Source organism: Eimeria maxima, genomic scaffold, assembly GCF_000499605.1.
Source record: "Eimeria maxima Weybridge genomic scaffold, Emw_scaff461, whole genome shotgun sequence".
Classification (NCBI taxonomy): domain Eukaryota; phylum Apicomplexa; class Conoidasida; order Eucoccidiorida; family Eimeriidae; genus Eimeria; species Eimeria maxima.
The window spans coordinates 1-21,745 of record NW_013566522.1 but is presented as its reverse complement, the minus strand read 5'-3'; the positions used below and the strand labels follow the sequence as shown (position 1 = coordinate 21,745).

Genomic DNA, 21,745 nt, shown 5'->3' with positions numbered 1-21,745 from the left:
AAGGCACAGGAAAATTCAAGTCACAGGAAAGACCAGAGGAGGTGGAGGCTTGCTTGAGACAGAGTGGCCACAACCAACGCCGCCCCCCACGAGGAGGCCAAGGCAGATCCTTCCGTTGCATTTGTGCTGTGCTTTCGTGTCTTTGCCTCTTTAAATCAATTACATTTAAAGTTAAAAAGAGGCGAGGGGTGTGTGTGCGTGAGAGTTGCAGCAGCAGCTGTATGTATACCGCCACCGTTGCCGCTGTGGAACAGCTGGGGTGTATATGGGCACCTCCCGCAGATCCCTTCTTCTTTCTTCTGCTTTTCTGCACACTCAGCAGCAGCACCAAGATGTGTTTGAGTCCTGCTTAGTCTTTTATATTCTTCACCTGCAGAAAACCAAGCAGCAGCAGCAGCAGCTGCTGCAGCAACAACGCCTGCTGCTGTTGCTTTGGTCCGTGGGGTGGCCCTCGTACGTACACACCCCTGTTGCTCCTCCTGCTGCTGCTCTCGCCTTATCCATTTGACACCTTACATCCTTATGAATGCCCGGAGGAATACATCTCCTGCAGGAGCAACGGCAGCAGCAGCAGCTGCTGCTGCAGCAGCGTCCGACCCGTCTCTCTCGGCTTCGAGAGTCTCCCACAGCGCCAACGACCCTTTTCCCTCTTCATAGCGATAGCAAGAACAGTTGCTGCTGCTCTCTCGCTGCTTCTTGTCTAGTTTTCAGTGGCAGCAATAGCAGCAACAACTACAGCAGCAACCTGCTGCAGCTGTAACCCGAGGACGGCTCCTAACCTCCAGTCGGTTTAGTTACATCCCATAGCTGCCTATTGAAGCCATATTATAACGTATTTGCCACAGTAGGAACTTCAATAGTAGCAGCAGGAGGATCAAAAACCGCAAACAGCAGCAGCAGCAGACGCATCTCTCAGGCGCGGTAGACGCCGCGGCTAGGCCGATTAAATGGCCTTGCTGCAGCCCTGCCACAGGTGTGCAGCAACAGCTACTCGTTTCGGGGTTGCTGCAGCAGGCGTTGCAGCAGCAACAGCACTATGAGCTGTTGCGTATAGTAAGAATTTATCGACCCATCGCATACAACGCAGCAGTGTAGCAGCAGCGCTTCGTTTCAGCCTAGGAGCAGCAGCAGCAGCAGTAGCACGTGCAGCGTCGGGAGCAACGGAAGTATCAGAACAACAACCAGAGGCAGCAGCAGCACCGGCAGCAGGAATGGATCCGGATGCAGGTGCAGGAGATGAGGGGGAGGCCCTGTGGATGCTCACAGAGGCCCTAGATATCCACAGGCAGCAACAGCAACAGCAACAGAAGCAGCAGCAGCAGCAACAACAACAACAACAGCAGGACGATTCAAGGCAAAGGGGCGGGGAGCCATCCCTTCAAGATTATGAGCAGGCACAGCAGCAGCAGCAAGACCTGCGGGACGAGCAGCAGCAGCAGCTCCAGCAGCTGGACTGGCAGCCGCAGCAACCGCAGCAGCAGCTGTTGCACCTACAGCAGCAATTGCAACAGCAGCTACAGCAGCAGCAGAGTGCCGATGATAACCTTGGGGCCCTAGGGGAGCTAGAAAGGCGGTTGCGTTCTTTGGGCGTATTTGCAGGGCAGCAGCTGCGGGCAGTGCAGCAGCAGCAGCAACAGCAACAGCAGCAGCGGGAGCAGCAGCTGCGTCAACAGGTGCAGCAAGATGAAATGCAACAGAAGTTGCAGCAGAAACTACAGCAGCAGCTTCAGCAGCAACTACTGCTGCAGCAACACGAAAGAGCTGCTGCTGCTGCTGTTGCCACAACTCCTCCTGGGTTCGAGGACCTCTCCCATAATTTTGCGGCAGTCGGCCGTCTTCCGCTGCACCAACAACAACAACAACAACAGCAGCAGCAGCAGCACACGCAGGGGGATGCGAGGCTTCTGCAGCTCAAGCAGAAACAAGTCCAACAGCAACTGCTGCTGCTGCAACAGCAGCAGAAGCTGCAGCAGCAGCAGCAAAGGGTCACCGGCGAAGGACGCCGCCACGAAGCGCAGCAGCAGTGGCTGGCCGAAGATTCTGAGCTGCAGCAGCAGGTGTTGCATCAGCAGCTTCTGCAGCAGCAGGTGTTGCAGCAACAGATTTTGCAGCAGCAGGTGCTGCAACAACAGGTGGTGCAGCAGCAGCTTCTGCAGCAGCAGCAGGTGAGGCAGAAGAACCAGCAGCAACGCCAGTTACAGCAGCAACAGCACCTCTTGGAGGTACAGCAGCTGCCCCAGCGTACGCAACAGCAGCAGCAGCAACAGCAGCAACAGCAGGGCTCCATACTGTCGACACTTGTAGATCTTCAAGCCGCTGCTGCCTCCAGACAGCAGCAGCAGCAGCAGCGACTGCACCAAGGTTTGGTAGGTGATGGTTGTGCCTTAAACCCCGATGCTGCTGAATTTGTGCCCGCATGTCTGCAGCGGCAGCAGCAGCTGCTGCAGCGATGCCGCAGCGAGAACGCAGCAACAGCAGCAACAATAGCTGAAGCAGCAACAACAGCAGCACGGAGCCCAGTGCAGCAGCTACTCACAGTTGCGGAACCAGCTTGGGAAGATATGACTGTCATACATTCGCTGGACAGCAACAACAGCATCAGCAGCAGCAGCAGCATCAAGAGCAGCAGCTGCAGCGATGCTGCCCAGTATACGGGTTGCGCCTGTGGCTCTATATTCCGTTTGCAGCAGAGAGACAACCACTTTTGTGTCTCCAAGTTGGAAGCAGGTACCTCTTTGCTGCTGCCGCTGCTGATGTTGCTGCTGATGTTGCTGGTGATATGCTGCTGTTGCGGGCATTGCTGCTGATGTTGCTGCTGCTTAGAATGCTGCTGCTGGTCCAGCCGCTCCAGTTGCAGGGAAGTTGCGTTCTGGTTATGTTGTGTTCTCTTCTGGGGAAACAGCAGCAGCAACAGCTGCTGCTGCTTTTGCTGCTGCTGCTGCTGCTTCTTCAATGGTATATGACGACGGTGGCGCTCCAAGATACGCCTTCATCCTTGTCTTGGCAGGAAGAGGCGACGTCATTGCCGTTGCTGTTGCTGCCGCTTTTGCTGCTGCTGCTGCTGTTGGTCCCCAGTTTTCCTCGTTGTTGCATTTTTAGATTGCCGTTCGTTCTCTGTATGCCGTTTGGGGTCTTGTTCTGCATTGCTGCTTTTGGTGCTTTTGCTGCTGCTGCTGCTGCTGCAGTTTCTTCTTCGGAGGCTATGTGGGTACCGCTGAAGGTTAAAGGAGGCAGCGCTCCCTCTATGCACAGCGCCGTCTTCCTTGCTGCAAGTATGGCAACAGCAGCAGCGACGGCTGCTGCTGCTGCAGCAGCAGCAGCAAAACCATCTGCAGCGTCTATTTCTGAAGGTATCGTTGCCACCAGCAATGACGAGGGCAGCAGCTGCGCCTCAGATACGCATTGCCCAGGTGTCACTGCTGCTTCTGAATCTGAAAAAGCAGCAGCAGCAGCAGCAGAGGCAAGTACTGCTGCTGCAGACGAAGACCTTGTCCCCGGTGCACCATCTCCACTTGTGGAGCAACAGCAGCAACAGCAACATGACGAGGAGCAAACAAACGAGAGACAAAAAGCAGAGCACGATGCCGATAAAACACTCAGCAGCAGCAGTGGTGGTGGAAGCAGCAGCAGCAGCAGCAACACCAGCACCGGCAACAGCAGCAGACCCCATGAGTGTCGTCTGGCAGTGTTTTCAGGAATTGATGCGAGGGGAAATTTACGAGACAAGGAGATATTCTTCTTCCATGTTGGTACGCTCTCTCTTGCTGCTGTTGTTGCTGCTTTTGCTGCATGATGGCCCTTTGTTTGCTATTTGTTTGCTGTCTGCATTGTCTCTGCTGTCGATGGCGTTGCAGGGACGGGGCTGTGGGAGCGGCAGGAGCTGCATGTGGATATCTGCGCAGAGCAGCAGCAGGGAGAGGAGGAAGATTCGGAGCAGGCATTGCTGCAGCAACAGCCGGCGAGTCAAACTTGGGTCTTCAACTCCTTGGACTCATTCTTCTGCTTCTGTTCCGTTTCCTCTGCTGGTGGTAGTAAGCGGGTGGAAACTGCTGCTGTTACTGCTGCTGCGATTGCTGGTGCTGGCATATCTGCTCCTGCTGCTGACTGTGGCTTCTGCTGCAGTTGTCTGCAGCTGCAGTTGGTCTTTAGGTGTTTGCTTTCTTGCGTTTGTCTCGCTTGCTCCATCAGAAGGCAGAGAGAACCGCTTGCTTGAGTTAAACCTTAAGACCCTCACTGTAGAGCTGCTGTACACCTCGGCAGCAGCAGCAGCAGCACCAGGCTCTCCTTTGCAGCAGCAGCACCAGCGGCTGGAGAAGCAGCAGGAGCCGACGATTAGGGAGGATCCCTGTGTTGCGGCATCGAAAGACAACACATTGTTGTACTTGTTTGGGGGAAGAGAGTGTAGCGATAGACAGCAACAAGGCTGCTCTTTATTGGATGATTTGTGGTGCTTTGATCTACAAGATAAACGATGGAAATTTCTGAAGAGCAGCAGTAGCAGCAGCAGCGGTAACAGCTGTCCAGACACCTCAGGTTGTAAAGGGTGAGTAGTCCTTTCGTTTTGTGTCTTGTGTTATGCGGTCAGCAGACTTTGCTGCTGTGCTGCTGTTTAATTTATTTGCTGCTGTTTCTCGCGTCTTGTCTCCTCCGAAAGACAGGGTCTAGGGTTTAGGGTTTGGAGTTTGGGGCTGGTTCAGTATAAGAGGCTAGGGTTTGAACTTTGTCATGTTTGTGTCTCCAGCACTTCGCTTTTCCCCCTTCGCGACTTTTTGCTCCTTTTTAGGGCTCCGCCTGCTGCAGGTACACGTGAATGCAGGCTGCTGATATTGCTGATTATGTCAATGTTAATGCTGCTTCTGCTGCTACAACTACTGGTGGTGTTGCTGCTACTGCCGGTAACAGCAACACATAAAGAAGTTGTGCTCTTTATGTGTTTTGCTTGCAGCGGCGTCTTGCATGTCTCTTGCGAGTCGCCAGTGGATATCTGTCTCCCTTCCGAGTTGCCTCTCTGCTGTAGCAGCAGCAACAGATTGCGGTGCTGGCGGAGCAGCTTTAGATACTGTTACTGCTGTTTGCACCTATGATCACCTTTACATTTTCGTAGACCCGAAGCAGCCGCAACATCAGCAGCAGCACGACCGCCGGCCACAGCAGCAGTATTCAGCAACAGCAGCAGACGCTGCTGATAAGGGACTGCAAGACAACCTCAGCACCAGTTCGGAAGTACAGGCTGAGAGCACAGCGGCAGCAACAGCAGCAGCAACAGCAGAAAGCAGGGTGCTTCGCCTTTCCCTTGCTTCTCTGGAGGAGTCCCTTGTTGCCTCCCCCAACACCAATGCAACAGCAGCTGGAACTGCTGCAGCAGCAGCAGAAGCAGTTGCTGCTGCTGCTGCTGCTGTTGCACTTGAAGAGGACATTGAAGACGCAGTGACAGAAACGGCGCAGGATCAGGAGCAGCAAGAGCGCCAGCAGCAGCAGCAACATCAGATGCTGCTGCACATGCTGCAGCAACAGACACGGCAGCTTGGGTTACAGCAGCTTTCGAATGGTGTTGCCGCTGCAGATGTATCTGGTGGGGACTTGCATCAGGCTCAGGTGCAGCAGCTGCAGCAACAAGTGCAGCAACTGCAGCGGGAGTTAGGAGGTTTGAAAAGTGAAAGGACTTTGCTTCGGCAACAGCTACAGCAGCGCGAAGGCATTCTGTCTGCCTTATCTTTAAAGGTTAGTCGTTTGTTGGCTAGGTTATCTGCGTCCCCTCGTTTGCTGCCGTCTCTTGACGCTTGCTTATATGTCTCTCTTATGTCGTTTTGGTTGGCTAGTCTCCCCCTCCCACTTGGGGTCAGGTGTATCTCTCCGTTGCATTTGCTGCCACTGCAATGCTGCTGCTGCTGCTCCTGTTGTTGCTTGTCTTCGAAAGGTTACGGTGTATGCATAATGGCATTTGGAACCCTTGCATCCTCCGTCTCTGTTGCTGCTGCTTCAGTGTAAAAAGCTTTTTGCTGCCACTGTTGTGCTGTAGGCCACTGCGGTGCTGCAACAACTGCGCGAGGAACGCAGCGCAAGGGAATTGCAGCAGCAGCAGCACGAGCAGCAGCAACAACTCCTGCTGCAGCAACTCCGGGCTAGAGATGCGCTTCTGCAGCAACAGAAAGAGAAGGTGGAGACGTTTGCTGCAACGGTAAGAACTGCAACAATGATACTAAGCCGTTTCTTGAGTCACTTTGATGCCCAACCTGCACTGTCGCTGCTTCTGCTGCTGTTTGCTGCTCTTGCCTGCTTTCAACATTTCCCACATGTTCTAGGCAGCGGCGCTTCCTTCAGTTACGGATTGGGGTACTCCATGTACCCTGCTGCTTCTGCTACTGTTTACTTGGTTACTTGGTGCTGTGCGGTTGTTGTGCTCTTGCTGCTGACTTACGGTTGCTGTTGCCGTGCTGGTGCTGCTCCGTTGCTGTTTCAGGCGCAGCAGGTGCGGCAGTGTTTGCTGCTGTTGCTACGGCAGAAAGAACTGCATACCGCTCAAGCCGGTAGCACTGAGGTGGACGGAGGAGGCAGAGTCTCCAGTGAAGAGCAGCTGCAGCTCCAGCAGCAGCTGCAACAGCAACTGCAACAGCAATTGCAGCAGCATCTACAACAGCAATTACAGCAGCATTTGCAGCTGCAACAGCAGCAGCAACGCCAGCAGCAACCGCAAGCTATAGACCTTCTGCAGCAGCACACGACTGACCTTCACCAGCAGCAACAACAGCAGCACCAGCCTCAGCAAAAACTGCAGCAGCAACAGTTGAAGCAACAACATCATTTGCTGCAGCAACAGCAGCTGCAACAACAGCAGCTGCAACAACAACAGTTGCAACAACAACAGTTGCAGCAACAACAGCTGCAGCAACAGCAACTGCAGCAACAACAGCTGCAGCAACAGCAGCTCCAGCAGCAACAGTTGCAACAACAACAGCTGCAGCAACAGCAGCTCCAACCGCAGCAGCACCAAGCAGAACATGCATCGCAGCAGCAGGCGCGGACAAATGTGTGGGCAGCCTTCCCCCCCGCAGCAGCAGCAGCAGCTGCTGCTGCTGTTAGTAATCCTTCCGCGCCAGCACCTCCCGCAAGACATCGCAGGAGGCCTCTCGGCAACGCATCCCGCGGCGGTGTGCAGCAGCAGCTGCAGCAACAGCAGCAGCAGCAACCGCATCGACGGCACCGCAACCCGCTGGCATAGCATGCGACCGTCACCGGCAGCAGTTGAATATGTATTTTCTAGGCAGCAGCAGCAACAACAGCAACATCAGCAGAAGCAGAAATTGCTGCGTCGACAGCACCGACAGAACCGCAACCCACGTGGCGATCGTCACAAGCAGCAGCCTGACGCAAGGCAGCAGCAGCAGCATCCATAGCAGCAGGCGTTGCAGCTGCAGCAGAGGCAACAACAGAATGGGCTCGCTAGTCAAAACTGCAGCATCATCCAGTCTTGCTGCAGTCCCCTTGCAGCAACACCGCAGAGGTGCAGCCGTAGGTGTTTCTTGTCTAGATACTGAAGAGTGGAACTTGAAGAAGAGTGTGCTTCGTTGCAGGGAGGCTGCCCAGCAGGGAATGGAGGTGTACAGACACCGCGCTAATGACAGCAGCAGCAGCAGTAGCAGCTGCAGTGTCGTCTGTATTCCCACCAAACCACAGCAGTAGCTGCAGAAGCCAAGATGTTTCGTTGCTGCTTCTTCTGCCTCCGCAGGCCGTCTGGCTGCTGCAGGTAATTGGGAATGCTTCTAGGTATATTTGCTGCAGCAGCTCTTAGCTATATCTGTGCTTCAGTTGGAGCAGCAGCTGAGAGTTCGTACATTGCAGCAGCCGGCCTTGCTGCTGCCTCCCGCGTGCTGCAGCAATATACCAGTGAGTGCTGCCGCTGCAGCTGCAGCGGCGCGTTGCATGCGATGAGCTGCTGCAGCTACAGTAGCAACTGCTGCCGCCTGCTCGCTGCAGCAGCAACTGTTGCCGCCTGTCTGCGGTAACAGCAGCTGTTGCCGCTTGCTCACTGCAGCAGCAGGAGAGCTCCAGCACAGCAGCACAGGGCCGCACCACAGCGGGCCCAAGCCGACTAACCGCACATAAAGGTGTTCCTGCTTTATTCTTTTAGTTGCATCTATCGGCCTTCTAACAAAACCGTCTTGTATTCGGGATACAAAGCTGCTGATGCTGCGTTGCTGTTGCTGCATAACGCGCAACCGTACTGTCTAGCAAACGCAGGCCTCAGCAGCAGAAAGAGCAGCAGCTGTAAGTGCCAGGTTGTCGCGTTGTCTATTTCCTATGCAAGCAAATAGCAGCAGCTGCTGCTGTCCCAGCAGCCGCTGCTTTGCTGCATATGATGCATGCATCTGCAGCATGTTGCAGCTCTTACAAGCGCAACTGCACCAGGCAAACGCCAGCGCCAGTCGCTGCGGGGTTGAACACAGGCTACCACTGCATCCTGTTTCAGTGAGGGGCAGCAGCAGCAGCGGTACCTGTTGGTCCTGCTGCTGCTTCGTTTGGTATTTGCTGCTCTTGCTGCAGCAGCGGTGCTGGAGCAGAATGCGCAGCATAGGAGAGATAGACAGCCCACACGAAATCTAACAACGAGTCCCATGCAGGCCGCAGCGCCAACGGCACGAACCTGAAGAAACAAACAGCGTATGCTTGCATGCATGCGCAAGATCCCCAACACCTGCAATCCAACAACAGCTGCAGCTGTTGTAGGTGCAGCAGCTACAGTTGCAGCACCAGAAGCAGCAGCAGCAGGTACGACTACATCAACAAGAGCATCAGCACCAAGCAGAACTACAGCGACGAAAACGGCGGCAGCAGCTACTACAGAACAGCCGCAATGGCATCAGCAGAACCAGCGGCAGGCCCCCCTGCACCTGGGGAGCCTTGCACCACAAGGTCAATATATGTTGGTTTGTGCATGCTAGGATGCGTTTGCCTTTATGATATGTTCCTCCGTATCTGTTCGGTTTCGCTGGTTGAGACCCAAGGCTTATAGTGTAGTAGTTTGTCCGTCATAAGATTGTTTTGTTTGCGCTGGTTTACAACGTGTTTACTAGAAAGATATGTTTGCTTGCGTCTGTTAACTGCATTTGTTTGCCTGTTGTTTGTTTACGACACATATATATATTATACACATTGAATTGGGGTGTATGCACTCCTGTTTTGTTTCTATTTGTTTCTTTTGCTATACTTTACATTTATATACCTGAAGTTTATTAAGTCCGACAATGGCCACACAATGAGACTCGCAACGTAAATTTCTCGAAAGTGACACCGAACTGCTTCCGCACCCTCCACCACAGCAGCCCAGCAACTTGTTGCAGGGGCAGAGCTCGCCCAACACCTCAAAGCTTGCTGCTGCTGCTGTTCCTGCTGCTGTTGTTCTTCGTGCTGCTCGGGTTGCGGCTGTGTCTGCAGCTGCTGCTGCCCTAGCGTCTGCTGCTGCAGTTGCTGGCCGCCTGCCTCCAAACGAGCTTGCTGCTGTTGCTGCTGCTGGCTGGTGTTCTTAAAGACTTTAGAACAGGCGAAGCGGAGAAGTGGAGTCATAAAGAGAAAAGAAAAGGAACTAAAAGGCATTGCAACAATCTGCACCGCCAGCACTTGATAAAAGCTCAACAACCACAGCATGCGGCTTGCCCGCATGCGCTGCTGCTGTACTGCTGCTGCGGCTGCTGCTGTTGCGGTCGATGCTGCGCCAGGTCCTGCCACAGTAGCGGCAGCACTCATGCGTTGCCCAGAGGCCAACCGGCCGGATGTTACACCTTTGCTGTTGTTGCTTCGGCTGCTTCTGCTGCTGCGCTTGAGTGGGGCGTTGTTATGGGCTAGCATTGCTTCGAGCTTGTGGTACATCGGTGTCAGCAGCAGCGCTGCAGCAGACACGGAGCAGCAACGACAAGCACAATGTAACAGTCTGCAATCAGCCGACGACAAGAAACAAGAGAAAGTTGACAAAAACACAGTCGTCGAGTAGTGTAGTGACAGTGCAGAGACCACACAGGGATATAGAAACAAGGAGAGGAGACATATCGAGGTTCAAACAAGCACAAAAACACAGACACGGAGACACGAAAAGACGAGGAAAGAGACAGGCAGGGAGACAAAGACAGAAGCAGAAAAGGGGACAGAGACAAAGAATCAAAGAGACAGTGGCAGAAGATAGACACATAGACAGAGAGACAGACACACTGGCGGACACAGACACACGGGAGACAGCAACACACAGCCTACGACAAGAGGCACAACAAGTCATGAAAAGAGCACACAAGAAAAACAGTAGACAAGCAAAATAATGAGGACAGGTTAACTCATAAACGGAGATACATAACAGACAAGACAAGGAGACAGGTAAATTCATAGAAGGGGACATACAACAAACAGAAACAGATGAGCAGTATCATAAAAGGAGACACAACACGGACCATTCACAATGACGCCCTCCAACCCCACAGCAACTGTTCGGCCCATATCCAGCTGTCGCAAAGTGCTGCTGAGAGGAGGGGGGATATGTGCTGCTCCACACTCTTGCTGCTGTTGCTGTTGATGATGATGTTGCAGTCGTGGGTGGTTTTGCTGGTGTTGCTCTTGTTGTTGCTGCTGCTGCGAGTGTTGTTGCTGCTGCTGTTGCTGCTGCAGTTTATGGGCCTGTGTATGTTGCAGGTGCTGGGCCATGACGTCGCTGGCAGCAAACAGCAGCAACGCAGCAGCAGCATTCAGCAGCACATCTCTCTTAAGCCTGCTGCAGCAGGGGATAGGTGCCTCAAGAGCAACTGATACCCCCAAAGGAAGTCTAACGATCTTCTCCTTCTCTTGATCCCGCTGCCGTTGCAGCTGCCGCTTCCAGCTGCGGCGGCCCAGACGCCAGCGCAGCAAACCTTGCAACCACCAGCAACTCTCCCGTCCTGCCGCTCCTGCTGCTCCCGCTCCTCCAGTTGACGCTGCGTCTGCTCCGCTCCCTGCTGCTGTTCCTGCTCCTCCCGCTGCTGCTGCTCTTGCTCCCCCCGCTGCTGCTCCTCCTTCGTTCACGGATGATGTCTGGGGGACCGCTGCTGCTGTCGAAAAACGGGAGCAAGAACAAAGTGATGGGAACCAACCTACAGCAGTATCACCAGCAGCAGTAGCGGGGACAGTAGCAGGAGCAGCGTAGAGCAGGCTTGGAGGAAAAGAGCCCACAACCCGTTGCTGCTGCTGCAAAGGGAAACGCTCCTGCAGAATGAGCCCCCGGAGGCCTTTGGAAGGCTGGCTCAGAAGCACCCTGCATGCACACCCCAGAGGGCAACCTGCTGCGGGTGCTGCAGCAGCTGGCGCTGCAGCAGCACCCGCAGCAGCAAGTGCAGTAGTTGCTGCTGCTACTACCCTCCTGCAAGGCCGCGAGCGGCCCCACATCTTGTATTACCGACAGAGAGAGCAGCAGCAGCATGTGCTGCTGCTCCGGCTCTTGCTGATGCTGCTGCTGCGGCGGCGGCGAAACTGCGGCGGCGTCAGCGGCAGCAGGCCGCAGGTGCGAGGCGGAGGTCAATAGTGCCCATGGCTTTGCTTATGGAGGGGGAGCAGCAGGCCACAGGAAGCAGCAGATACTGCTGATGTCTCTGCTGCTGGTGCTGCTGCTGCAGATGCTGCAGATGCTTTGCCTGCTGTTCCTGCTGGGGACGGCCTGTGCTGCCCTAGGTCGTAGATCTTTGCAGCAGGTGGTTAAGGATGTTGCTTCAAAATGGTGCAGCACCAGCAGAGAGAATAAAGTAGCGAAATACCTGTAAACCTTGATTGCCTCAAGAGCAGCTGGTGTATTTAGGGCCCCTCCCGGGCCTCGTGCCGTGTTACACCTGCTGCTGCTGCTTCTCCTGCTCTTAGCTGCTGTTTATGAGGCTGATACCACGAGGCCATAAGACACGGAAGGCGTCTGCGGTGATGCTCGGGGAAGTGTACCGGAAACGAGCAGCGGAGGCAGCAACTGCAGTCGAAGCAGCAACGGCAACAGCAGCAGCCGACAGCGCCTGAACTTGTTGTTGATCGTTAGAAACCCAGCTGGCGTCCTCTTTATTTTGTTTCAGCAGCTGCAACGAAGTATTCCAATGGCGACTGTTCCTGCTGTGTTGGTGTGGGGCCCGCTGCCGTTGCTGCTGCTGCCGATGCTGCTGATCGGTGAAGTGTTCCTGAGGGGGGCCCCTATATAATCAGTTCAAGAGCAAGGAGTATAGGTTGAGCTACAGATATATAAAATAGATCTTCTCATTCAAAAGACAGACAAAAAACACAAAGAAGACTCTTAAAAACCCCTCATCTAAAGTCGAGACCGGCTGCTCACGATGCCGGGCTAAGGGGCCCTACCGGCCCTGGCCCTAGGGTTTAGGGTTTGCGGTTAAGGGCTTGCGAATGAAGGCGGCATCTGTCCCTCTTCGGGTGTCTGCCTTCTATGGGCAGCGGCAGTTACCCCTCATTGGCCCATGTGGTGTTGCACACTCCAGCAACAGGAGCAACACGTGCTGCTCTTCCTCCTCCTGTAGCTGTGTTGCCATAGTGGCAACACAGCGCATTGGTAGACTTGCTGCTTGGGCATGCGCCGCTTCTGTAGGAAAACCGCTGACAGGCCGACCAGGGGCAGGAGCTTCTGCAAGAGAAGCCGAAGCAGCAACAGCAGCAACAGTTGCTACTTACACAACACCTGCTACAAGGACATGCGATGCAGCGGGCTCAAGGCATGTATTTCCGGTTGATTGCTTCAAAACCAACAGTCTACGATACTACGTTGGTGCAGCAGCAGCTGCTGCTCCCGCTTCTGCTACTGCGCCTTGCACTCCAAGGGCAAATACTGCGCCAGTTATAGTAACCCCCATAACACCGCAGCATAGGCAACACGGAAAGAAGCAGGCGCTGCGACTGCTGCAGCAGCAGCAGCTGAATCGGGTGCTGTACAGGCCCCAATGCTTAGAGGCATTCGCTGCGGCCCCAGGATCAGATGAAGCAGCATCCTTTGTTGTTGCCACTGCAGCAGCAGGTTCAACGATCGAAGCAACAACTGTAGCAACAAGCGCAGCCGAAGAAGCAGCAGAAGGAACAGCTGCAGCAGCCGCCACAACAGCAACAGCAGCAGCAACGCAGAGGAACAACGGCGAAGGCATTGCAGCAAGAATAAGGCATGCATACCTCAGGGGAGACTGGCGTTGCCTTGCTGCTGCTGCAGAAGAGTCATTGCTGCTACTTGAGCAGCCGGTGCAACAGCAGGCCCCGCCTTACAGCGGCAAGCATCTGGCTGCTGGCCTGATGCTACTGTCTCTGCTGCGCCCTCCCCAGAGGGACGAGCAGGTGCAACGGCTCTTGGCGGCTGTAGGGGTGGCGCTGCAGCAGCTGCACCACCACCAGCAGCAGCAGTTTCCGTTTACCCCTGGGGAATGCGCTACGCTCGTTGCTGCCCTCGGGAACTTCGGTGAGCAGCGCTGTATGCTGCTGTCTATGCTGCATGCTGCAGTCTCTGCTGCATGCAGCTGCGTGCAGCAAGTTCTGCACTTGTGTTGTGAATGTAGTATTTGCTGCATTGAGTGCGGCTGTTTGATTGCCTCTTTTGATTCGTGCCTTTAACTCTATATTTATTCCTCTTTGCGCTGCTGTATATATGTGTTTCCGTCGATCTCTTTCTCCCTCTCTCTTTGTTTCTGTCCTTGCTTACTTCCTTCTGTCTTCGTGTTTGTCTGTCTCTTTAATTTCGCTGTCTTTCCCTATCTCCATATCTGTGGCTGCCTGTCTCTCGCTCTGTCTGTCTGTCTGTCTGTCTCTCTCTCTCTCTCTCTCTCTCTATCTGGCTTTGTATTTGTCTTCGTCTCCGTCTTTCTTTGTACCTTTATACTCTATCCTGAGGTCACCTGCTCGTTTATTTCTTCAACTGTCCGCTTGTCTTAATTTATTCATTAATCTGTTCGTTTTCTTGTTTATCTGCTTTACAACCGAATAAAGCGAGCAGCTTCAGCTGTCCCGGTGCCAGTCCCCTTTGTTGTCCCTTTAATTTGTCCCTCTGCATTTCTTTACTTGGCGTTGCATTAACTTCGTTTTCTTTTGTTTCATCGAAATTCCCCCATTTACTTCCATTCTTCCTGGTATTTCATCTCGGGTTTTGCTTCCCCGCTTTGTTTTGTCTGCGTTTTATTTGAAAGATATTATTGCATGCAACACCCACGCCCTATGTTAGGCAAGTACAAAAACATTTTGTTTGTTATTAGGCTTGAGTTCAGTCTCTCATATACTTCTTTCGTGTCTAGCGGATGAGCCGCTGGAGAGCAGCACTGCTGCTGTCTTGTCTTCTTTATTTGTTTCTGTGTACAGGTGGGCTTAATCCCCTCTATCCTTCTGTCCCCTTTTGTCCCCTCCTGCTGCTTGCAACCAATCTACTGGTTGTCTCTGGTTATTTCTGCCTTAGCCGTTGTCTCCTTTTCCGTTTCTTCGTCTGTCTGTCGTTCTGGGTGGTGCTGCGTCTGTCTTTGTCTATTGCTCTACTGTTGTCGCTTCCGCAGCACTCATCTTTTTCTTTGTCTCTGTCTTGGGGCTACCCAGTTCTTTCTCAGTTCTGTTCATTTCTGTTCATTCTCCCATGCTTCTGTCGTTTTCTTAGCTTTGCGAAGGCAGAGACAAAGAAATGAAAACACAGGGTGGATGGGAAAGACACAGGCATGTAGACTAGTCTACATGCTTGTGTGTTTCCCATCCACCCTTTGTTTCCATTTCTTCGTCTTTGCCTTCGCATATCTTCCTATTTGCCTCTACATGCACCAGAGCAGCAGCAACAGCAACCGCAGCAGCAGTAAAGCTCTTGCGCCCATGTGCATGTTGCATGTCCATTCAGGCAGCATCTTCTGGAACCAGCTAACGGTGCTGCTGATGCCGCTGCTGCTGCATCTGTCTTTCCATCGGAAAAGTCTTCTATCCTACTGCGGCGAATGCTGCAGTGCCAAAGCCTGTCTCCTGCAGTGCGTCGGTGTGCAGCAGCCCTACATGGGCTAATGCTTAGGCGACGCTGGAAGCGCTCCCGTGTCGGCTTTCCCCGCTTCGCCTGTCTTGTGAAAAGCGGATATGCTGCCTATGTACCCTAGACGCTGCATTATTGTTCTAGTCTTCCTAATTTTGTCTCTCCCATTTTTCGGAAGGGTTGTCCTCTGTTGCATTGAGTTGTCGAGTGCCCTGCTGCATATGCCTTGGGTGTACTCTCGTTTTGCCGCCTTTTGTCACTCGTTTTCCCGTTTTGTCTCCATCGGCATTCCTTTGCCTTCTACCTGCTCTCTTCTCTTGTTATCTCCTGTTCTTGGCGCCTGCTTCCTTTGTTTAGCACGTCTGTTGTGCCTCTTCTGTACCCTCTCATTTCTCCCTCTGTTTGCTCCTTGTTATGTGTTTTGCTCCTCCTGTTGCCCTCTTTCTTCCATTTTGTTTCCTTCCTGCCTTCTTTCTTTCTTGTCCATTCTCTCCTCTGTCACCGCTTTCTTAGCTGGCCGCCCCCTTCCTCCCTTTTTTGTCCTCTTCCTGTATTTCTAAGTCACGGGCTTCGCCTGTACGTACAAGTCCCTCATTCGCTTGCTGCTGCTGCCTTTGCTACAGCAAACATGCTCTGTGCTGCAAGCAGCAGCCTATGCAGCCTTCTTCCCCAAGGGCGTCGCTGTGCTGCTGGTGCCTGCACCTCCTGCAGCAGCCACCCCTGATTCTGGTGCTGCAGCAGGTGCAGCAACGCAAGCAGCAGTCGCAACAGCAGCAGCAGTAGCAACAACAGGAAAAATGGGAGGAGACGGCATATCTTCTCCTGCCCCTGTTCACATTGAGACTCACCCCGGCTCCGTTGAAGCTGCAGATACACCCGAAGTTTTGGGGCTCGCCGCTGCAATTACCGCAGCAATCGAGAAAGTCACAGTGGCGCTCAAGAAAAGTTGCAGCAGCACCAACAGCATGGAAATGTTGCCCCTTGACAGCATGTTCCGCCTAACGGAGGCCTTAGTGTTGAGGGACATTTCACTCTCTGTGCAGCTAAATTCGCTCGCTATGCAACAACAGCTGCAGCAGCAAGAACAGCAACCGCAGCATCTTCATCAAGAGGGGCAGGAACAGCAACAGGTACAGGAATTCTACAGAACGTATAGGCAAGAGTTGGACGCTCTAGTGTTGCTGCTTCTGGACGCCTTGTTGCAACAGCAGCACCTTTGGGGTATATGTACACCTCAGGAGATGCTGTTCTTCTTCCTTGCACTGTTGCGACTCTTTGGCATCGGCAACCCAGAGAGGCTCGCTCTTGCTGCGGCACTTAGTAGTCAGCAGCAGCCACAGCAACAGCAGCAACAACAACAGTATATGTGGCAGCTACAGGAGCAGGAACATTTGGCAGAGACAGTCTATGAGGGCATAAGTGAGTGCAACGTGCTGCTGCTGCTGCTCAAACGGCATGTGCAGCTGCTGATGCTGCCGCTGCAATTGTCGCGTCTGCTGCTTCTGCTGTTTTTACCGCCGTTTTTCTGTTGATGCAGTAGCTGCTGCTGCTATTGTTGGGCTGTTTTATATCATGTATTTGTTTGTGTCTTCAGGGCGGCTTTGGCTGCACGTTTCTCAAACGAGCAACAACACTGGCAGCGGCGACAGCAACAGCAACAGCAGCAGCAACCGCAGCAGTCCAGTGGAAGCTGCCCTGCGGTTGCGGGTTCTCTCACTGCTGTGCAGCAGCAGCAAGACGTATGGAATAGTCCCTTCATGTCCTGCTCCCTACGGCGTTGCTGCAGCTGCTGCTGCTGCTTCTCCTGGCGCAGCCTCGTTCGGGGCGGGTATGCAGCAGTGGGGACAGGAACTTCTGCTGCAATGGCAGCTTACTGCTGCGGCGAACTTCACGCCTCTGCCTGCTGTTGTGGTGCAACAGCAGCAGCGGTCGGATGCGTATTTGTTTCTCAAGCAGCAGCAGGAGCGCACTGCCCAACAGCAAGCAAAGGTGGCGGCGTTGCTGCTGGGCCCCGGAGCTTCTGCTGCTGGAACGTCTGCTCCTGGTGCTGCCGCCGCTGCAGGTTCGGGTGGTTCCCGATTAGCAGCAGAGGCACAATCAGCTCCAGCAGCAGCCCTTGCCGTCCCAGCAAGCCCTGTCCTTTCGGTTCTGCAAGCAGCGACAGATTCGGTTTTCCATTTTTCGTCTTCTGTCTCTTCTGTTGCGCTGCTACTCCTGCGCAGCTTTATAGAATTGAACAGGTGAGACGTGTGGTGAATAGTTGCCTCAACCTTTCTGCCTGGTCAGCACCAGGCGTTTGGAGACCAGCTGTCACATAGGCACCAGCACCATTATCAACAAGAGCACTGGCAGCAACCGGCAGGCTGCATGTAAACGCACTTTCCTCCCAATCGAGAAATGTAGTTGCACCTCTGCTGTTGCAGCTGTTGTTGCTGCTGCTGTTGCTCCTTTTCCCCTTAGCCTGCAACACCAGCTTGATGCGCCTCTCGCTGCCCAGAAGCAACACGCAGAAGCGTGGGAGTTGCTACTTACCTGCAGCAGAGAGGAGTTGCAGCCACAGCAGCAAGGAACAACATGGAGAGCAGCAGCAGCAGCTTTCCGAGCTTCTGCCTTCCTTCACCTTTACAGAAGTTTGCAGCGGCAGCGTCGTGGCCTGCGGAGCAAGCTGCTGCTGCTGCAGCAACGAGAGCAGCAGAAGGATAATGAACAGCAGCTGCTTCAGCAGCAGCTGAGACAGCAGCTTAGGCAGCTGCGACAATCAATGCATTCTTTGCGCCTCCAGCAGCTGTCTCTTTTGGATTTTCTGCTGAAGCAACAGCAGAAGGAAAGACCTTTGAAGGAGACGGCAGCGGTTCTCGTGATGCTTGCAGGAGTGAGGACTGCTGTGGTGTCTCCTTCATGTTTGTCTCGTGCACCATATGTTTCCTCTTTCCTTGCCCTCTGCTTTGGCCTACTGCCTTGGTCTTGCGTGCAGCCTATAAGGCAGTTCACCGTCGCTCGGTTTGCTGTCGTTGCCTTTGGCGTTTGTTGTTTTGTTTGTTTCTGCCCCGGTGTGTCCCTCACTGTCCTTTTCCCCATTTGTTTTTCTACATGTATATCGCTGTTTTCCGTTGTCGGTGTCATGCTGTAGTTGACTCCTTGCGTATCTTTCCATTTGTCTCTTTATTGCGTGCCTGCCCATCTGGCTCTCTCGTTGGTCGTCTTTGGCTCCCTTTGTCATTCTTCTTGTCTCCAGCTGACCCATTGTCCCTCCTTCGTGCTTTTGTTCTATCGTGCCCGTCTATTTTCTCTCCTGTTGAGCTGCTGCTTTTTAGGCTTCTTTGCTGCGCCCATGCCATCTGGCCCTACTAACCCCTTCTCTTCTTGAAGGCCTTCATGCAAATCTACAGCACCAACACCAGCAGCAGGAAACCACTGCCGCCGTTATTTCCTTACTTACTCTTAGATGTCTCCTACCCACAGGATCCCTCTCCGAGGAGCTTCTGTCGTCTGTGCTTCACGCTGCTGTCGCTTTAGTAGATGTACTGCAACCCCGGGAGGTGGCCGTGTGCCTGTACAGCCTGCGGCCGCAACCGCAGGAGCAGCACCAGCATTCACAGGTGCTGCGCCAGCTACAACAGACCCTGAAGGGGAAACTGCTGCAGCGAGGAACCTTGTTGCTGCCTTCCTTCCCTCCAGAGGAACTGCTGCTGTTTATTGCATCTGTGGGGGATGGACAGCTAGAGCTGCTGCAGCAGGCCTTCGGGTGTATGTACACAGCAATTCCTTTCTACACACCTCAACAATTGGCGACGGTGAGCACATGCTGCTGTTATTTTTTTGCTGAGGTTGGGGTTGCTGAGGTTGCAGCTGCTGCAGCTCTCCGCAAGTGTCTGCTGTCAAGGATTGAAATACTCTACTCCGCAGGAGCTTAGGTTTAGGGTTTGAGGTGTAGGGTCTAGACATTGTTGTGTGCATGCGAAGGCCTTTGTATTGTATAGCGGGAGCGGACTGAAAGATTCCTCGTTGCGCCTGCGACTGCTGTTGCAACTCTTAGCCTTTGCCTCTTCGCTGCCAGCCAGGGTATTTTACACCTGGAGCATATAAATACTTCTTTGTATACACAGCCCGTTTCCCGTTGCTGCGGCTGAGGGTGCCGCAGGGCTGCTGCACGGCTAGCATATCCCTTCCCATGTGTTGGTAGCAAATACCCTTGGATGTTACCGCCTCCGGTGTTTCTGCGTCTGAGACTGAGAAGGAGTGATTGCTGGCTTGGGGTTTATGTATTTGCTGCAGCCTGTGTGTGCAGTGGCAGAAGCCCTCACCTCCACTGCCACACTCTCCCAGCCGTCTGCAGATACTGCAGCACCAGCAGCAGATGTAGGTACCACACAAGCGGAGCTGCAGCGTAAGTGGGAGCAGCAGCTCACAGACGCTCTCTTCGCCCGTGCTGCTGCTTGCCTGCCTGCTACAGTGGGGAGGCTAGGACCAGCAGCAGCAACAACCTCTACTGTTGCTGCGAAGCTTCTGTGCTGCTCTTTCTCGTTGCCAGTTTGCGGTGAGCAACAGCAGATGCTGAAAAATATCCTAATGATGCAGGTGCAGCACCAAAAAACACAGCTGCAACGGTCAAAATCGCAGCAGCAACAGGCCGAGCAACAACAGCAACAGCAGAACAAGCTACGAAAATCAGTAGAACCTCTGCCTTGTCGGAAATCGATACGCTTACTAGGGTTGCTCGAGCCTGAGCTGCTGTTGCAGCTGCTGCTGCTGCAGCTGCGACAGCAGCACAACCACCAACATCAGCAAGCTCAGCAGCAGCCAGCGATAGACTTTGCCTTTTTCGGGGCTACATGTGGCGCCATAAAGGGACGTTTGCAGGAGCTAAGCAGTGCGTTGCATCTGCAACTGTTTGTTTTTGTGGCTGGCTGTTTGTTTGGTTGGGTGGGTGTTCAATTGCTTCCTTCTCGTTGCTGCTGCTCTTCCGTGTGTCTTCCTCCTTATCTTCGGCTTCTGTTGCTTTTGTCCCTCTGTCATCTGTGTGACCTCCTTAGCTGAAAACCCTCTCCATGGGCCTTTTGCATTTTCTTCTGTATTAGAGTGCGGCTATTTGGTTGCTCCAGTTTGTACTGTGGGGTCTTCTTGTCCTGTTTCTCTCTTCTTGCAGCTGAAGGTTTACTAAGGCTTCTGTCGGGGCTGCATGCAGCAGGAGTACCACCACGGAACAAAAATGAGACCGCTACAGGCAAGGCACGAAATGCTGTTTACCGCTCCTCTGTTGGTCCTCAGCTGCTCCTGCTGCATTGTTGCTGTGGCTGGCTTTGCTGCGGCAGCTGTCATATGTGGTGCTAGAGCACGGTTCATGGAGAGCTTTGCCCAGGCCAAAACCAACGTGCCTGTCACGTTTACTTCAGCTGCTGCTTGGCTGCTACGGGTACTAGTACTGCTGCTGTTGCTGCTGGTGGTATTGGTGGCATGCAGCTACCCTGCTTCCCGAAGGGCATGTGAAGGGTTTCGTGCCGCATCGATTTTGTCGCAAGTTGGGGAGCATTTTAAAGGAGCGCATTGAAAGCTTCAATATCCCCATGCGTGTAGTAGCTGCTCACGCGTTGGCTCTCGTGAGAGCTGCACGCAGTTGACCCTCGGCCGCTACTGGTCATCCTCGACGGAAGCAGCAGTAGCAGCAGAGATTGCAAGAGCAGCAACGTCAGCAGCACCAAAGGTGGAAGCACTAGCGGCAGCGGTAGGAACAGCAGCAACAGAAACAGCATCGGCAACCCTAGCATATGAATATTGTTGTTTGCGCCGCAGCATTCTTTGGGTGTGTGGGGTCGGCTGTCTCCTAAAACCCAAGCCGCCATTTTGTCCCGGCTTGAAGACGAAGAGCGAAATAAACTGCCCCTCCCTCCAGCGATGGAACGAAAGCAGGTGCGCTGTTGTTGCTGCTGTTTGTGTTGGTAACGATAGCTATTGTTTCCTTTTGATGTAGGTGGTTTGTCATTTATTTTGTGTTGCGTTTTGCCTCTCATTGCCGGTTTTTGTTGTCTCTTGTTCGTTGCTGCTGTTTGTATTAGTGGCGGGTCGGGCTTTGGGATATTGTTCGCTGCCGTTATTCATTTATGCATATTGATGTTGGTTGTTGGTGTTGTTTTTTTTTGTTTTTCGGCCCTGCCGTATTTGGATTTTGTGCAACATTTCGTTACGTTGTTTGGTTGTTTTTGCTAAGGCTGCCGTTTGCTTTTGTTTGCTTTTCTCACGTGTTCATTTACTGCCGTTGTTCAACTGTTGCTGGCGTTTGGCGCTTCTCGGCAGGAGTTACAGTTGACCCACCTACGTGTCTTCATTGCGCTACTGCTGTTTCTGCTGTTGTTGGGCTTAAGCTGCAGGGGAGAACAATTCGCCAGTTGCGAATTAAAAATTTGGCCGTTGCTAGACCCAAGGAGAGAACACCCGGAGCTCCTTCCTTGCTGATTCTGGTGCTGCTGGCGTTGATGCTGCTGTTGTTTCTATTCCTGTTGCTGCTGTTGTTGTTGCTTATTCCTGTTGCTGCTGCTCTTTTTGTTGTTGACACCATTGCTGTTGCTGTCGGTTTTGCATTGCTCTTTTGTGGCCCTGACCTCCCCCCGTGTATGTGCCTTCGACTTTTATGCTTGCTCGTCGTGCTGTTCATTTCACTGCATCTGTGTTGCTCCTCCACGGTAACTTCGCATTAGGTTCTGTATACACCATACGGCATCCGGTTCTAAGAAGGCCCTGTGCATTTGTCATGGTGTGCTATATATATATATATATATATATATT

At 53.4% G+C, this 21,745-nt stretch overlaps 3 protein-coding genes across 3 annotated transcripts; 2 read left to right on the top strand and 1 right to left on the bottom strand.

The window, feature by feature from the left end:
- Nucleotides 1–1,211: 1,211 nt before the first annotated feature.
- Nucleotides 1,212–7,219, top strand: EMWEY_00034040 (hypothetical protein, conserved; the record flags this gene model as incomplete). The annotated part of the gene is made up of 7 exons (XM_013481913.1): nucleotides 1,212–2,727; nucleotides 3,186–3,749; nucleotides 3,855–4,031; nucleotides 4,189–4,509; nucleotides 4,946–5,721; nucleotides 6,020–6,178; nucleotides 6,461–7,219. 7 exons carry the CDS (start codon nucleotides 1,212–1,214, stop codon nucleotides 7,217–7,219), a joined length of 4,272 nt encoding a protein of 1,423 aa, XP_013337367.1.
- A 1,244-nt stretch (nucleotides 7,220–8,463) lies between these two features.
- EMWEY_00034030 (mpv17 / PMP22 family domain-containing protein, putative) lies at nucleotides 8,464–11,397 on the bottom strand (the record flags this gene model as incomplete). Its single annotated transcript, XM_013481912.1, has 3 exons — nucleotides 8,464–8,641; nucleotides 9,221–9,881; nucleotides 10,434–11,397. The coding sequence occupies 3 exons, from the start codon at nucleotides 11,395–11,397 to the stop codon at nucleotides 8,464–8,466; spliced, it is 1,803 nt and encodes a 600-aa protein (XP_013337366.1).
- A 987-nt stretch (nucleotides 11,398–12,384) lies between these two features.
- On the top strand, nucleotides 12,385–19,692 carry EMWEY_00034020 (hypothetical protein, conserved; the record flags this gene model as incomplete). The annotated part of the gene is made up of 10 exons (XM_013481911.1): nucleotides 12,385–13,435; nucleotides 14,223–14,325; nucleotides 14,843–14,966; nucleotides 15,589–16,384; nucleotides 16,560–17,205; nucleotides 17,426–17,837; nucleotides 17,940–18,015; nucleotides 18,428–18,759; nucleotides 19,241–19,352; nucleotides 19,517–19,692. 10 exons carry the CDS (start codon nucleotides 12,385–12,387, stop codon nucleotides 19,690–19,692), a joined length of 3,828 nt encoding a protein of 1,275 aa, XP_013337365.1.
- Nucleotides 19,693–21,745: the final 2,053 nt, after the last annotated feature.